This window comes from Astatotilapia calliptera, chromosome 15 (genome assembly GCF_964374335.1).
Source record: "Astatotilapia calliptera chromosome 15, fAstCal68.1, whole genome shotgun sequence".
Lineage (NCBI taxonomy): Eukaryota > Metazoa > Chordata > Actinopteri > Cichliformes > Cichlidae > Astatotilapia > Astatotilapia calliptera.
In genome coordinates, this window is record NC_137436.1 from 5,816,303 (window position 1) to 5,832,888 (window position 16,586).

Sequence of the window (16,586 nt, forward strand, 5' to 3'; positions counted from 1 at the left end):
GCTGTCAGTCCTTTTTTAAGAGTGAAGGCTCTTAATCTTTTGGTAATGAGTCATACATAAAGACGGATAGATGTGTGTGTTTACATGTTTGTGTGTTCCCATCTCTACGAATTTATAGAAGCATGTGTATGGGTGATTGGGGGGGAGGGGGTGGGGGCATGCTAGACCTTGACAACCAGATGCTGCATCATTCATGTGTGACAGACCACAACTTTGAAAGGGTATGCATTGCATGCCTGTGTTAATATGTGCATGTGTGGCCTCACCCCTTGTGAGAAGTAAAATGCTGCAATCCCCAAAGGCCAGAAACAGCAGAGCATGGAGAATATGGCCAGGCCGAGATGATCTCGTGGAGGGACAACTATGAAGTTGTCTTCACTCTCGCTGTCGGTAGAACAGTCTGTCTGCACAGAAAACAGCAGTTAATGTTAAAACATATAGCCATTTAAAATTTCATGATGTATATGGGCAGACTGTGTAGTTTCAGTGGCGATGTAGCAGTAAACAGGTGGTTTGAGAAAACACTGGAATTGATTCCTTTTGATTTTTGATGCAGACAGCTGCATCAAAATGCAGACAAAGACTGATGCCACTCTTATGCTTTGCAAAATTTAAGGCTATTGACAACAATCAGTTAGTATACAGCCTGGAGAATTGTAGAGACTAACAGCTAATCTACCCCTGCACAAAAGGCCACAAGCACTTCATTAACTGAAAAGCTATATTTTTGTCACAACTCATAGCCAATGACAAGATGGGTTGTTATGCCAATTGTGACTTTGTTTACAATAGTAAAAACAAAAGTAAAAATAATAAACATGAAGTATGTGGGGTCAGAGGTATCAGTTGTGGCATGGATGATTGAGATAAGCATTTTTCTGTTGTTGAAAGTGGAGTGGATCTTTTTGTTACTTAATTTTCTTAGGTCATTTTTTTCAACCCACAAGACAAAATTTTTTGTTGCTAAAAGTTTTTGCTGCATCTGAAATTTTTGAGTTAAGATCTCAAAATTTTGAAATGCAAAGAAAAAATTTAAAAAGCTAAAAACAAAAAAACCCACTACAAATGGAGAAAATAACCTGAAATTTCAAGCTACCAAGTTGGAATTTGTGTTGACTTGTGAATGAGAAAAAAATGTTTGTTTGCTTTTTTAGTGCCAGAATAAAGCTTCCATGGTAAGTAGGCAAACTTTGATTCTATTTGACAGAACTCTGTTTTATGTGCTAACCAGTTTTTGGTTGAAGACTAAAGTTAAAACCTGACCAACTTAGGTTAGATATTAGCCATTCGTCTTTTGGTATCGGCATATATAATAGCCCAAAAATGAACATTTAAAAAGATAGCAACCAGCTGATCCAAACCAAAATAAATAACCAAAAGGTTTGTGAGAAAGAAAAAAATAATCAGCCATTATATTGAAATATCTCAGTTTTAGATATTGGTATCACTCTTAAAACAGATTCAATATCCTCTAATCCTCAGTGAAAGCACAAGCATTATTAACCGTTGAACAGTTTCTAACTACTGAGATAGAAATTTCTCATTGCAAACTCATAGCAATACAGGTAATACAAGTAATATCACCAAGACACCTCATCCTGTATATTTTTGGGCGCCTAAGTCCAACCATGTGGAACTTCTGTAAATTTTCTGTCACTGGATGATGAAATTTGCCAACAAACATACAGATAAAAACAGGATTTACTTTAAAATACATATGAGTAAGACTTCATTTATATGGTACAGCAGTCTTTGTACAGGTAGAGTTGGTTTTCAAGTTGAGTGGGTGGGAAAAGAATCTCCACTTATTGAGAAAGAAAAAGGCATTTGTGTAATGGGAAACAAAACATACCAGCGTATGCAGGATCATTTGCTTCCACATAATGTCACAGCTCACATTTATAGACTTTTGGTGATGGCCCATTAGTTTCTCATTAGTTCTGAGATATGCAGATTCCTACATTTTGGCATCTAAACAACAGATGGCATGAAAAAAATAACTACGGTTGAAAGTACACCCCATTTCAGATGTGAAATAGTTATGAATCAAACACACCTCCTCCCTAAAGCTTTATGAAACTATTTCACGCTCCATGCAACATTTCTCACAAGAAACTGCAGCAAAAGAGAATAGATGCTCATACATCTGCATACAGTTTAGGATGATGCAAATTCAGAGTCCTGATCCAGAGCTGAAAAGATCAGTATGTGTTACAATTCACAAGTCGGTACAGGACGTTCTGACTACGTCATTCTCTAGCATGCACGTATACAAACACGTTCCTCTTGCGGCTTTGTTGTTGGATTCTTCGACGAAGCCGAGACCAAGTACAGAGATTTATTTTCCAGGGATGAAAAGAAGTCTCAGATTGAGGCCACAGTTTCTATATGAGACATTAAGCTGCATCCTTCCCACATTATCCTGTTTGAAGGATGATCCAGCATGAGGGTGGAACATGGAAAATAAATGAAAAATACAATCAAGGCTAACAAATTGTGGGTGACTATTGTGTCAAATAAATAGACGTCAATTTTGCTCAACATTTCAATAAGAGAGATGATGTCTGCACAGATGTTGGATGTCAGGCAAAAGGTCAGGGAAGGAAGGCAGAGTACGTGAGAATCGTTATGATATATGATCTGACCAGATAATAATAATTATTATTTTTTAAGATAGCTATAGTGACAATTTTATTCTTTTTTATACAAGTTCTGGTTAAGGCAGGGGTGTCAAACTCCAGTCCCGGAGGGCCAGTGTCCTGAAACTTTGCTGCAGCACACCTGAATAAAATTAGTAGGTCATTAAGAAGACTACAGAACTTGACTGTATGCTGAGGTGGCAGTTCAGCCATTTGATTCATGTTACAGAAGCTCATGAGTGAATGAACATGGTGCAATAAAAGTACTTTTAGAAGTTACCACCTTTCCTATCGCTCACACGTTGATTCCAGATATTGTATCAAGAACCAATCCTAGACCATGGCTGGCTTGATAGAAGAGTGTACAGTTTTTACTTAAAAATGCATTTCTGATGTTTATTTTTGTGTTTCATATCGGTGAACAAGAGTGCAGAACAGTGACATTAGCATTATATTGAAAGTTACGCTTCTGTAAACATGTTAGAGTATTGGAAATACATTTGGTTTGAGGGCAAAACAGTTTTTAATTAATTTCAATAACACACCCTCCTTGTAACAATGTTGCCTGATTGATGATGAGGATTAGCGGGTGGGTGGCTGAGATGTATGGGGGCCCTGCCCACCGATGGAGGGGGAAATACTGGTTTAATCGTCTCCAAAAATAGACCCTTTGAATGCAACCGTATTAGAGAAAGTAATTGAGCCGCAGAAGAACATTTCTAATTTCTCTGTGCACTCAGACAATGCCACGCTGTGTGAAAAGCTTTGCCTACAAAGCCGTTAAAAGCTGCAAAAACGGGCCCCTGTCTAGGTGGTCAATATATTTTCATGCTCTTTATAATGACATGTGGACACCAGAAGGTTGCAACACATGAACATAATGCAGCTTAAAGAGTGCATAATGTCAGTCTGCTGTTGTGGCCTTAAGCAAGCACTATGGTGCAATCTCTGCAGAGCCAGCCCTGCTGTGTGCTGTGCCTTAGAGCTCCCTGACAATATCTGCACAGCCTTCTGGCTGTTTGGAGAATCAAAACACACATCATCCAGGGATTCTATTGGCTTAGATTACTGTGGGGAGAAAAGTTCAGGAAGCAGGGGAGGCAGGCAGGTGAAGATTTAGGTTGTCTGAAATCAGTGCAGACCTGCAGATAAGTCTGTGTTTAAGGAAGGAAGGTCATTAATCACAAACCTTCAAAGTAAAACAGGCCACTAACCCGTCTGGAAGACTGTCTCAGTTGTCAGTGAAATTACTTTATCTTTTACAGCATTTTTCTCAAAATTAATGATGGGTATGAAATCAAATCAAGAGCTGAATGACGTTACGGGTCGCAAACTTCTTTACCGGGTTTACAGAAAAACCCATCAACAAAAACTGTTGGATACTGTTTGTGACCACAATATTTAAACTTAGCCCTGCTTCCTGGCCCAACAAAAGCTTATTATTGTTATTAGAATATAATGGTTATTAGAACTGGAAAGTGAATGATGACAAAGGACCGCGTTACCTAGAACAACACAGTGAATCACAGAATAGAATAGCCCTTTATTGTTATTGTACATGTACAATGAAATCATGGTTGATCCACTTCAACTGTGTAGGAATAAAATGTTAATAGCAAGGCAGCAGCAATAAATAAAAAACTGGAGAAATATATAGAAATAGAAACATTTCATTATTTATCATCATTTATTTCACAAAGCTTGAGGGGATAGGTTAATTGGAAAATCCAAATTGCCATTGTGTGAATGGTGTGAATGTGCGAGTGAATGTGAGTGCGAATGGTTGTCTGTCCCTGTGTGTTGGCCCTGCAACAGACTGGCGACCTGTCCAGGGTGTACCCCGCCTCTCGCCCTATGACAGCTGGAATAGGCTCCAGCGCCCCCCACGACCCTGAAAAGGATAAGCGGAAGCGAATGGATGGATGGATATTTCACAATGATTGCTTCTAAAAACACACCCTGCAAACCGTGCTGCTTTAACCTCTCTGCTCTGTGTCTCTGTTAAGCTCAGCTAAGTTAAATAGACACCCAGACCACAAGAGTTCCAGATAAATACACCACCACACGTTTTTAGTTTGTAATAGGAGATGCTTAAGTAAGAAAACCTTTATATTATTTATTACAGACATATTTATCTGGAAGATGCTGTAGATTATACCTTCAGTTTAAACAGCTTTGTAGTTTTTTGCCAAACTTTAAATGAGCAAATGCGCATGTGGGTTTGTTATGAAATGTTTATCTCTCCAGTAGCAGAAAGGACTAATGACTTGTGTATGCAGGTGATGCTATCTGTGCTCAGATATCTCCTACGAGGTGTAAATCCTGTCAACATGCGGTAACTGGCTGACAGTTAATGAACAGCTAACTGATGATTTCACCATTCTGCTGTGACAGCTTAAACAAAAGCTTGTGTAATTTGCACTACAGGAAATGTGCCCCCCAACCTGTAGAATTTAATTAAATGTTTTATTTATTGATTTATTTTCATCAGATCTGATGTCATCTAAATGTCACAATTCCTGATGACAACAGCAAGATCATTTTTAATCTTTGCAAAAATCATGGGGAGGATTTTCACAAATTTGGGTACCGAAGCATTTTATTTTATTACACATTACATGTATTATTTCATAAAATAACCCATTGTGTGTGTGTCTACCCGATAGTTTAGTATGCACTTCTGCCATTATTTTGTGAACAAAATTAAATACATCATTTTCCACTAATATCCAAAACAGTGCAATAAAAGAAAATGAAAGTTATATCTTCAACTACTTTAAAAGCAAAAGCCAGCAGTTTAAATAACAGAAATTAATTGTGTGAGGCTACGCAAAGGTAAAGTACTACAGGATGGTCTCTAGAAAGAAACTACTTAACAGCCACAGGGCACTGAATTATTTACCTGCTTAAAAAAATAGATTACATTCAGAATATTTATATTTCGGGTGGTGAATATGAATTCAGGTGAAATGAAAAGAAATCGTGCAAGAAAACAAAGAACGTTAAAGCAACAAGCAGAAGTCTGTAGCCACTAGCGATTCAGTACTAATCGACACAAAAAAGCACTATTGTATTATATTAACAACTGTAATGACCTTTTTCCATTAGTACCTACTCCGGTCACCTCGGCACAGCTCAAAATGGTTTTTAGGGATTTCCATTAGGTCATAGTACCTGGTACCAGGTTTTTTTTTTTAATACCTACTCGACCGGGGTTTCAAGCTATCTGAGGCGATCCAAAAATGTGACATCAGCAGACTGCATGCCACGGATTGGCTAGTCAGTAGCATCACTCAATGATTTATGAAAGCATCTTCTTCACAGAAATCAAAACAACCATTTATGAAACTATGAGGGGAGTGGCTGCACAGAAACAATACTCTGGTCTTGGAGTTTGACAAAAGAGCCACAGACTGAGTAGCAGGTATCACATAGAAATGATATTATGGGGTATTGCCATAACAACCACATGCACATTTGGTGGTACTCTGTTGTGTCTTCACCGCTAGCTGACACTCAACTTTACAGTCAGGTAGGCACACAGCCCCTCACCTCGCTAGCAGCTGAACACAAACAGCAACAATAGAACAATGAACTTCAAGGTCAGTTAAGCACTCATTTCAGCAGCATTGGCATATTAAATATTTAATGTAACTATTAACCTGGCCAGTGTACCCATTACCATTAACCATTTAACTATCAGAAATTCCCAGATGGATAACAAACCCAGCCTCAGCGCATCATAAGCTAGCATACAGCTAATGCTGGTATCAAGATAAATGCAATGCGTTAGGAAGGGCATCAGACATAAAATCTGTGCCAGTTCAACCATGCAGGTCCATCCACAGAGTTAATTTAACAGGATAACACCAAAAACAGTTATGTTTCTCTTAACGTCCCAGCAACTAGACAGAAAGAATGCTAGCCTACATTACCAACTACTTATCAAATCAAATATCTGGCATACAAACACCATACAGTTTCGCAACTGTATTTTTCTTTATTTTTCACCACATCAGACAACCTAAAAAAATAGTGTTGTCATTGGGGTTATTGTTTGCACTGTTCTAATCACAATCATTTTTTCACTCCTATGCTTCTGAAAATGGCATAAAGTATCAAATTTAATTTAATGTAATGTCTAAATTTGCATTTTCTTCTAACTAACAGAGCAACACTGCTCTGGTTATTTAAAAAAAAAAAAAGCCTCATCACATTCGATATATGACCTCAGTAAAATTTTTCCTAATAACCATATTTTCTCAGATGTTAGTTTATAGTCTATCAATACAGCACAATGTTTATTCTGTAACTTGTGGTTCCATTTAGAGTGAAAAAAAGTATGATTTAGGGTGCAGATACAATTTGCTACCATGAGTGCTCACCATCCCTTGTTCTCACAGTCAGATCCCCATTTAGCTAGTAAAAAAAGATGCCCTAGATGTGTGGTTTTAGGGGTTTCAGAGGAATAACAGAAGAAACACCAAGTAAAAAATAATATAATCTTTACCATATGATTAGTAAGATTTACACAGTACCTGAGTGCACAAACTCTGGGTCGACGACACTCCTGTATGTGAGAGGCATATTCAGTATTAAGAGCTTTTCATGATGTCGTTCTCCCAAACATGTATTGCAGTTATAAGGGGATGTACTTGCAGTGTTGGATTAATGAACAAAATATTTGTTATTTTTCCTTTTCGTTGCCCCGTTGCTTCTTGTTGACAGGTGTGCAATTTAGGATCGTGTAATGAGGCTGCAAGAGGGAAACACTACACATCATGCTTAGCATTCACATCAGGTTGTGTAAACAGGTTGAAATGCATAAGCAAAACTGTGCTGTTGAGCACAGAAATTGGTGATTAAATCTGACAAAAATAACAAATTCTTGTTTTGTGGGACCCCAGTACAAGTTGGATTTTATCTTTTTTGAAACACTTTTTAAAGGTGCAGTTGTAGGGTTTCATGAATCATGAATCTGACTGGTCAATCCAAGGACTTTTGCTGTGTGTTGCTCCCCATATAGTACTACCATTCATTCCCATCACTTCTCCACTATGAAAAAAAAAAGGCATACATAGCATAAAGAAAAATGAAAAAACTCTATGACAAGGTAAAATGATCAAAATAAAAAACAAACAAATTAAAAAAAACATACAGAATCATGGATCATGAACTTTGTATAAATCATATAAGTTGCAATACTAATGCAACTTATATGGTTTATACAAAGTTGCAACTAATAATATTTCAGCAAACAGGAGCACACTGTGTTCCTACATTATGCAAATGAAAGAAACTCCTGAAAAAACTCAAAGGATAGGGCTGTCTTAACTAATCTAAGTAGCTTCAGAATATAGAACATCCAAAACACATTCCTGCAAGTTGGGATGAGAGCACCGTCACCCCAACTGAGACGGTAGCTGCATTAACAGTAAAAAAGCTTGCATCTATAATTTAGCAGGTAATTGATTCGCTGGTGCCTTTAGCTGTGTAATACGTGATTTGGCATGACTGTATTACATATTCACATCCATTGAAAAGGTGTCAAGTCAGACCTGCCACAGTAATGGAGAGGGACAGATGGGATATAAATCAGAACACCCTCTTGGTATTATAACTAGCCACAAATTCTACATATTGCTCATTTTGTGAGGAAGAAAAACCCCTAAATCTAACAGACTAATCATTACATGTCTGCCCATAAAAATAAATAAATAAATAAATAAATAAATAAATAAATAAATAAATAAATAAATAAATAAATAAATAAATAAATGAAAGAAAGAAAGAAAGAAAGAAAGAAAGAAAGAAAGAAAGAAAGAAAGAAAGAAAGAAAGAAAGAAAGAAAGAAAGAAAGAAAGAAAGAAAGAGGGAAAAAACTGCTCAGGGATTGCAACATGTAATCACTCCCGAAGGGCTGATATTACTCGAAACTCATTGCAAAAGCATCTTTCTCATTATTCACGTTGCTATTCAGGCAAGGATTAAAGTTACAACAGTGACGTCTGGCAGAGAGAAAATCTGTGCTACTTCGTTTCTCTTTCAGGAATCTTATTCAGAACCAAAAATAAGGAGAGTCTTTTACTCCTTATTCTGTAATTAACAGTGAAAGCCACATATCATATTATCCTCATTTAGGATGACCAATTATGCCTGCTGCTGCTTACTGACTCCCACTCCTGTTCTGGGTAGAGACTCTGCAAACATGCACTTGAATCACTATGATGACCATCATTAATGCTTTTTCCTCTGCCTATTCTTAGAACCCAAATTGGTGTGCTCCTTTGTCTAAACAGTGGCTATGGGTAAATAAAAAAGAAAAATGATCTTTAAGATTAAATAAACAACTAAAAAGGCTGTTTGTGTCTCTACAACAACCTCATTTGACGTATTTATGATTAGGTTCAAGGCAGACTCAGGGTTTTGGTAAAACACTGTCATACAGTGGGGCAAAAAAGTATTTAGTCAGCCACCGATTGTGCAAGTTCCCCCACTTAAAATGATGACAGAGGTCAGTAATTTGCACCAGAGGTACACTTCAACTGTGAGAGACAGAATGTGAAAAAAAAAAATCCATGAATCCACATGGTAGGATTTGTAAAGAATTTATTCGTAAATCAGGGTGGAAAATAAGTATTTGGTCAATAACAAAAATACAACTCAATACTTTGTAACATAACCTTTGTTGGCAATAACAGAGGTCAAACGTTTACTATAGGTCTTTACCAGGTTTGCACACACAGTAGCTGGTATTTTGGCCCATTCCTCCATGCAGATCTTCTCGAGAGCAGTGATGTTTTGGGGCTGTCGCCGAGCAACACGGACTTTCAACTCCCGCCACAGATTTTCTATGGGGTTGAGGTCTGGAGACTGGCTAGGCCACTCCAGGACTTTCAAATGCTTCTTACGGAGCCACTCCTTTGTTGCCCGGGTGGTGTGTTTTGGATCATTGTCATGTTGGAAGACCCAGCCTCGTTTCATCTTCAAAGTTCTCACTGATGGAAGGAGGTTTTGGCTCAAAATCTCACGATACATGGCCCCATTCATTCTGTCCTTAACACGGATCAGTCGTCCTGTCCCCTTGGCAGAAAAACAGCCCCATAGCATGATGTTTCCACCCCCATGCTTCACAGTAGGTATGGTGTTCTTGGGATGCAACTCAGTATTCTTCTTCCTCCAAACACGACGAGTTGAGTTTATACCAAAAAGTTCTACTTTGGTTTCCTCTGACCACATGACATTCTCCCAATCCTCTGCTGTATCATCCATGTGCTCTCTGGCAAACTTCAGACGGGCCTGGACATGCACTGGCTTCAGCAGCGGAACACGTCTGGCACTGCGGGATTTGATTCCCTGCCGTTGTAGTGTGTTACTGATGGTGACCTTTGTTACTTTGGTCCCAGCTCTCTGCAGGTCATTCACCAGGTCCCCCCGTGTGGTTCTGGGATCTTTGCTCACCGTTCTCATGATCATTTTGACCCCACGGGATGAGATCTTGCATGGAGCCCCAGATCGTGGGAGATTATCAGTGGTCTTGTATGTCTTCCATTTTCTGATGATTGCTCCCACAGTTGATTTTTTTCACACCAAGCTGCTTGCCTATTGTAGATTCACTCTTCCCAGTCTGGTGCAGGTCTACAATACTTTTCCTGGTGTCCTTCGAAAGCTCTTTGGTCTTGGCCATGGCGGGGTTTGGAGTCTGACTGTTTGAGGCTGTGGACAGGTGTCTTTTATACAGATGATGAGTTCAAACAGGTGCCATTCATACAGGTAACGAGTGGGGGACAGAAAAGCGTCTTACAGGAGACGTTACAGGTCTGTGAGAGCCAGAGATTTTCCATGTTTGAGGTGACCAAATACTTATTTTCCACCCTGATTTACGAATAAATTCTTTACAAATCCTACCATGTGAATTCATGGATTTTTTTTCACATTCTGTCTCTCACAGTTGAAGTGTACCTCTGGTGCAAATTACTGACCTCTGTCATCATTTTAAGTGGGGGAACTTGCACAATCGGTGGCTGACTAAATACTTTTTTGCCCCACTGTATTAGGAGATAATTCAGGTGGAGGAGGCACAAACAAACCTGTAGTCACACAGTTCATTAAAGTTGGTTTCTAAGTTGTATTAGCTCAAAGTGCAGTGGAAATGTTTTCCATAATCATCAGGTAGGAAAATACTAATAGAAAAACAAAGGTTTATGTAACTAAAAGATCTATAAAAAATAATTCCTTATATAAAATTCTGCAACTTTAAAAATATGTCATTATTCACACTCCCTCAAGGCCAAGTTTGCTTAATTTTATAATTCCTGTGGAACTAACCCTGTGGCTTTCCAAGTGATCATTTGTATAATATATAGGGCCATGTATTAATGCATGCTGAGTGGAAGAGAGCAAGGCCATGCCAAACAATTAATGAAATGCAGTGACTCAAACTGATATCCCATTTTAATACCACACGATCCCAGGAAGCAAAGATTGTCAGAATGCAAACAGAGTTTGGTTGGCATGTTTTGTTTGTGTGTGACTTAGTATTGCATTAGACAGAACATCACTGCCATACTTTTCCGTTTAATAATCACCCAAGGACTTATGATGTTGCTGTTAATACTCCTCCAACAAAATGTGTCCATGTGGTTGGAGGAGGACTTTAGTGTCCTATTAAATAGAATGGAAAAATCCGCTGCCTTTGCAGTGGTGCCTTTCATACCTATCTGGACTCTTTACAACTTCAAATATACTAATCATGCATGTTATCACACACAAAGTGGCAATCTGTCAGAACTCTTTTGCAATTTTAAGGAGAAATTCTGAGCTACTATTTCAAAAGTAGTTTTGGCACAAGATTTGATTCATTCTTTAAATGATGTAAAAAGGCAGCCAAGAGCAGAGCGACTTAATAAATACACATAAATGAGCATTCCTAAATCTTTTTATAAATTAACATTGAAGAAAAACTTAATATGGAATTAGTGTAAATTACTGACATTCCAAATGAATATAACATCAAAGGAGAAAAAAAACAATCTTTAATGAAGGATAAGGTTTCTGCTTATCATGACCACATTTTTGAGTTATTCTTGGCCAATGGAAGCAGTGACTCACAGACTCTGGAAAGTTACAATGTTCAATCAAGTTTTTGGAACCAGAAGATTTCGATAGATCAGAAAGATTTTCCAAGCTGAGAAATAAATATCTTTAGTTTGAAAAGAGAACACTTTCATTTTGCTGAATTGGGAATGACTCAAGAGATTGGTCTGTCATTTTCTGCCACAAAGAAATGTCTGAAAGATTTCACTAGAATACATGAAACATTGTCATAATGGTTAGACCTTTCAGAGGAAGAACAATGTGCGTGCAGTGAACTGAAGAATGACTACATTTTGGATTTAATTAAGCCATAGGCACTAATATTCCCACAGATTTAGACAGAATTGATAACCTTTTCAATCAAACTGGTCTGATTTAAAATTCAGAAAGGCAACAGAGGTCAATTATTGTATTTCTTTCTCTGGATTTCTCTTCAAGGCTTAGGGTTTTAAAATTACAATATCTCAATTGGAAAAGCTGAAGAAAGACAGGATTTAATGATTTAATGAAATGTTGCCACTGAATATGATATGCACTGATGAATGCAAATTCTGTACGCTGAAGAACATGCAACAGATGGTGCAGCCATTTTCAAACTCAAGTTTTGGTAGTATTCGTTGCTGTCATTTATTCTCCTCTTCCATTAACACTGTGCTGGTGAAGTCCTCCCATTCTAGGAAAGCCCACCAGGCGTTTTTCTTTTCCTGTTATATTTCTGAATATGTAGCTTCTCAAAGCACATTCCATGCTTTAAGGGAGTCATAAATATAGCACTTATAATGGAACTGTTCATATCATTAACACCATGTAAGTATGTTTACCAGCGAGGGTCAGAGGTTTTTCTCAAATTAACAATATGTGATATAACTACAAACAACATACACTAGCATAATGCTGCTGCTGTGACAGAGACGCATTTACTCAAATGATTTAAAGAACACCCATATTCCAGTATGTCAACGCCAGTAACACGTTAAGCCTGTTCATCCCTGATTCTATATATGTATAGTACACACATAATCGTTACACTAGTATCAGGGTTTTAGCGTGAAATTTAGGACCTTGGGGGGAGGGGTATTAACAGGACAGTTGAACATTGACATTGCAGCTCTCTGTACTTCTGTGCAGAGCTGCTGATGCTTTGTGGACAGTGAAAGAGAGACGATGGGATATGGGAGGATGACAGCTGAAGAAACAAAACGGTAATAAGACAACATATTTTAATTCTTCTCTTTTAATTTTAAACTTCTTTAGTTTTAACTCAGCCAACAGTATAAACTGACTTGTACAAAGCTAAATTAGTGTTTGCAGCTTAAGTATAAGAACAGTTTTAATGTATAAGTTAAAAACTGCCCCAATTATTTGGCCTATAAGTAGTCAGTTGGACACTTACAGACCTCTGGGGCCCAGTCAAAAATGAAATTAAACCACAGCCATAATACCTACTAAATCACCCTACTACAATGTTTAGCAATCATGTTATGATTAAGTGTCATTTCATTATACTGAAGTATTTGCCATCTAAAAACCCAGATACTGATGTGTGAAATGGTAAGTAATGGGAACGGGTTATGATCAAGGCAAATCAGTTTCTGCTGGTTCATTAACTCCACCCGTCTTCTCAATTTGATACCACCACCACTATCACGGGATGAGTGATTTCAGGTAGTACCGTGGCCTTGGTGTATTTTGTCCTGCCACATCATGCTTCCTGCAAGCACTTATTTGATTGATGCACTCTCTTCAAGACCTATCCACCAGGTCTCTACCTGCCCCTGTGTAGAGCTTACCTGAAAAAACATCTTTCACCACCAAATTCAAAGGTTGCACCTCCCACTCAAATGTATTTATTTATTTTTTGCAGAGGATTCTCTCTCAACCCTGACTTGCAGTGAAAAAAATGCTCTAAATGCATTTTCTTCCCTCTTTTTTTTGGTTTCAGTTAGAAAAACATCAGTTACACTGTCCCCCTACTCAGACTCTGCACACCAAAACCGTCACCTTTAACTTGATTATATTGTCACACAACTAAATAATAAAGCAGAGCAGTAACTTGCCAACTGTTGTAATATGAGCACTGGCATCTTGACGGCCTGTATCAGTCACCGTGACATGATAATGACATCGTCTAACAGCATAAATTAAAAAAGAATAAACAAATAGATAAATAGTTTACCTCTCGTGTGACATACTTTATTGGCATTCAAGATTAGTGACTACAGCTGGGATCTGAGCAGGCATGCCTTTTGCATAATTTTGGAAAAATCAGTGCCTAAAACACAGGAGCTCTTTCAAATCAAGCTGACTGTATGTTCTCACCTCACAAAAGTGAGACCAGGAGCAAGGCAGAGAAAGAGGGCTTCATTTGGTAGCCCTCCTGTGGTTGATGCTGAAAAGAGAAGGCAGGTGAGGTTGCCTCAGTTGTCTGGAACAGACACCTCGAACACGTAAAGTGTTTTCTGAAGGCAAAACTCTCACCTTTCATGTTCTACATGGAGGTCACAATGCAGAACTGTGACCTTGCAGCTGGGACCGATTCAATAATTCTGGTGCATGCCATTATGCTGCTTCTATTCAGCAAATGTTCTGCTTACAAACTGCTCTGCTTTTTAATATTGCACTCAAAATAAAATAAAACTAATAAAGGGGAAAAACTAATAAAGTACTCTAATGGGAGATGTAAGACTTAAAAGGGGCTTTTGGACAGAGGATGCGTTTTGTAAAAAGGAATGTAAGTGTTAGTAAACAAAAGTTAATCATTTGATGTTTTAGTGTTTTGAATAAATTATTGGGGTTTTTTTTTACACTTGAGATGTTACTGAGCTCTAAAAGTGTTTAAAAAAGACAAATGGTACTTTGAATCATACTGAGATTTCAGTTTCTCCAGTAATATCATTAAGAGCTGCTTTACTTCTAATTTCGTACTTGAAGAAATTGCTATTCTACTTTACTGATTCTCCTCAGAGGCTATCTGCAATTTACTCATGCACTTTGATCATTGGAGAGTTTGTGCTTTATATAATAACTCTTTTCAGGCCCACCCTTTTAAAAATAAAATACTTCTTTCCACTGCAGTAGTTCTCTCTTTTTATCTATCTTTTTTGTAATTTAAACACACACACATATACACACATAATCAGCAAAATAAAGGAAAAGTAACATGAGCATACTGTACTGGCTAAGCTGTTCATTCATTAAGTTAAAAAAAAAGGGGGGGGGGGGGGGGGGGTAAACCTGATTAAAACCTGAAACCTGATTAAAAGATTTTCTCAGTAATGTGATCTTGAAATGTCCAAGAAAGGAATCCAACCAACTTGAGTGGAGCCACCCTATGCATATTATAATTTATGAAAATATATATGTGTTTGCATAGCCCTGAGAGATTTCATGATATATAGTATATTGGGAATTAAAAATTAAAGGAAGATATGTCGGGGCGACCGTGACTCAGGGGGTTGCATCTGTAATCGGAAGGTCGCCGGTTCAATCCCCGGGCTCTCTGTCCTGGTCGTTGTGTCCTTGGGCACTGGTGATGGCCAGAGGGGCCGATGGCGCGATATGGCAGCCTCGCTTCTGTCAGTCTGCCCCAGGGTAGCTGTGGCTACAACCGTAGCTTGCCTCCACCAGTGTGTGAATGTGAGAGTGAATGAATAGTGGCATTGTAAAGCGCTTTGGGTGCCTTGAAAAGCGCTATATAAATCCAATCCATTATTATGTCCTGGAGAAAATTCTGACACAGATGAAGGCCCTAGCATGAGTAGTGGTCAGAAGAAAGCAAAAAATGTATACTACGGACAAACCGAGCCAATCCCGCTATACCTGGGGCACGGGGAAAAATGATCAATATGCTTTTTGTGACATTTTTGTTTGGTGGTGCGCCGCATGATTTTTCTGATGTGAAATATATGCCGTGGCTCCAAAGGTTTGGGAAAACACTAATTTAGACTTTTAATTATTCATCAACTCAAAGCTCACTTAATTCTGCTTTTAATGAGCAATGAACTTCTTCCGATTTAAACCCTAATATTATTTATTTGTATTTTATTCATTTTAATGCACTATATTCTGTGGAATTTGTTACAATATGAGAGGTATAAAAAACTATTTCATTACCCTTCTGTGTTTCATAATCAAGATTCAAATACTGCTGGAGTAATGTGATACATTTGTGGTAGAAGCCTTATAAGTAACCACATCTGTGTAGCTGTAGTGTATAAAGACAGCCGTTCTGCTGTTGTAGACGCTCAGCAATGACATACAATTAGTTAAACTGTACTTCTTCTCATTGACAGGTTTAATGAGAGGTGAAGCAGGCACAAGTATTAATTGAATGTTTTAGGGCGTTTCTATATCCAGTGGATAACTGATGGAGTGGAAATGAAGCTCTGGCATGTGCACTCAGTTCGACAAGGACTGAGAAGTCAGGCAGGAGACAGATTTACTACAGCACACATTTGAATTTGGCTATGACTTGGAGTTTTTCTCTGGAACAATCTGAGTAGGCATGGCACGCACTGTCCCTGGGACCATAAGAGACTTATACAGTTAAATGTATATATTATGAACAAAGAAACTTTTGTTATTGCAAGAAAAGACTAAGGAATTCGGGAACTTACAGATCTGAAGTGGGACAATATAAGAACAATTTGGTGAGCACAGCTCAGGCAGTATGAATGCCACCTCAGGTATAAAGTGTGTTAATTGGGTGAGACAGCTTCGAGCCTTAAATGGTTGGATAGAAAGGAGCTTGTGACTAACATCTTGTGACTGAACTACCATTTAACCCTTGTATGGTGTTCGGGTCTGTGAGACCCGTGTTCAGTTTTTTTCAAAAGAAAAATTAAACAATTA

The 16,586-nt window shown here is 38.1% G+C and overlaps 1 protein-coding gene across 1 annotated transcript in view; it reads right to left on the minus strand.

Annotated features, from left to right (window-relative positions):
- syndig1l (synapse differentiation inducing 1-like) overlaps window positions 1–16,586 on the minus strand; it is a 43,357-nt gene that overhangs the window by 13,378 nt on the left and 13,393 nt on the right. The window contains exon 3 of the mRNA XM_026142757.2: window positions 267–404. Within this exon, the coding sequence (XP_025998542.1) occupies window positions 267–404 (138 nt within the window). The remainder of the gene's footprint in view (window positions 1–266; window positions 405–16,586) is intronic.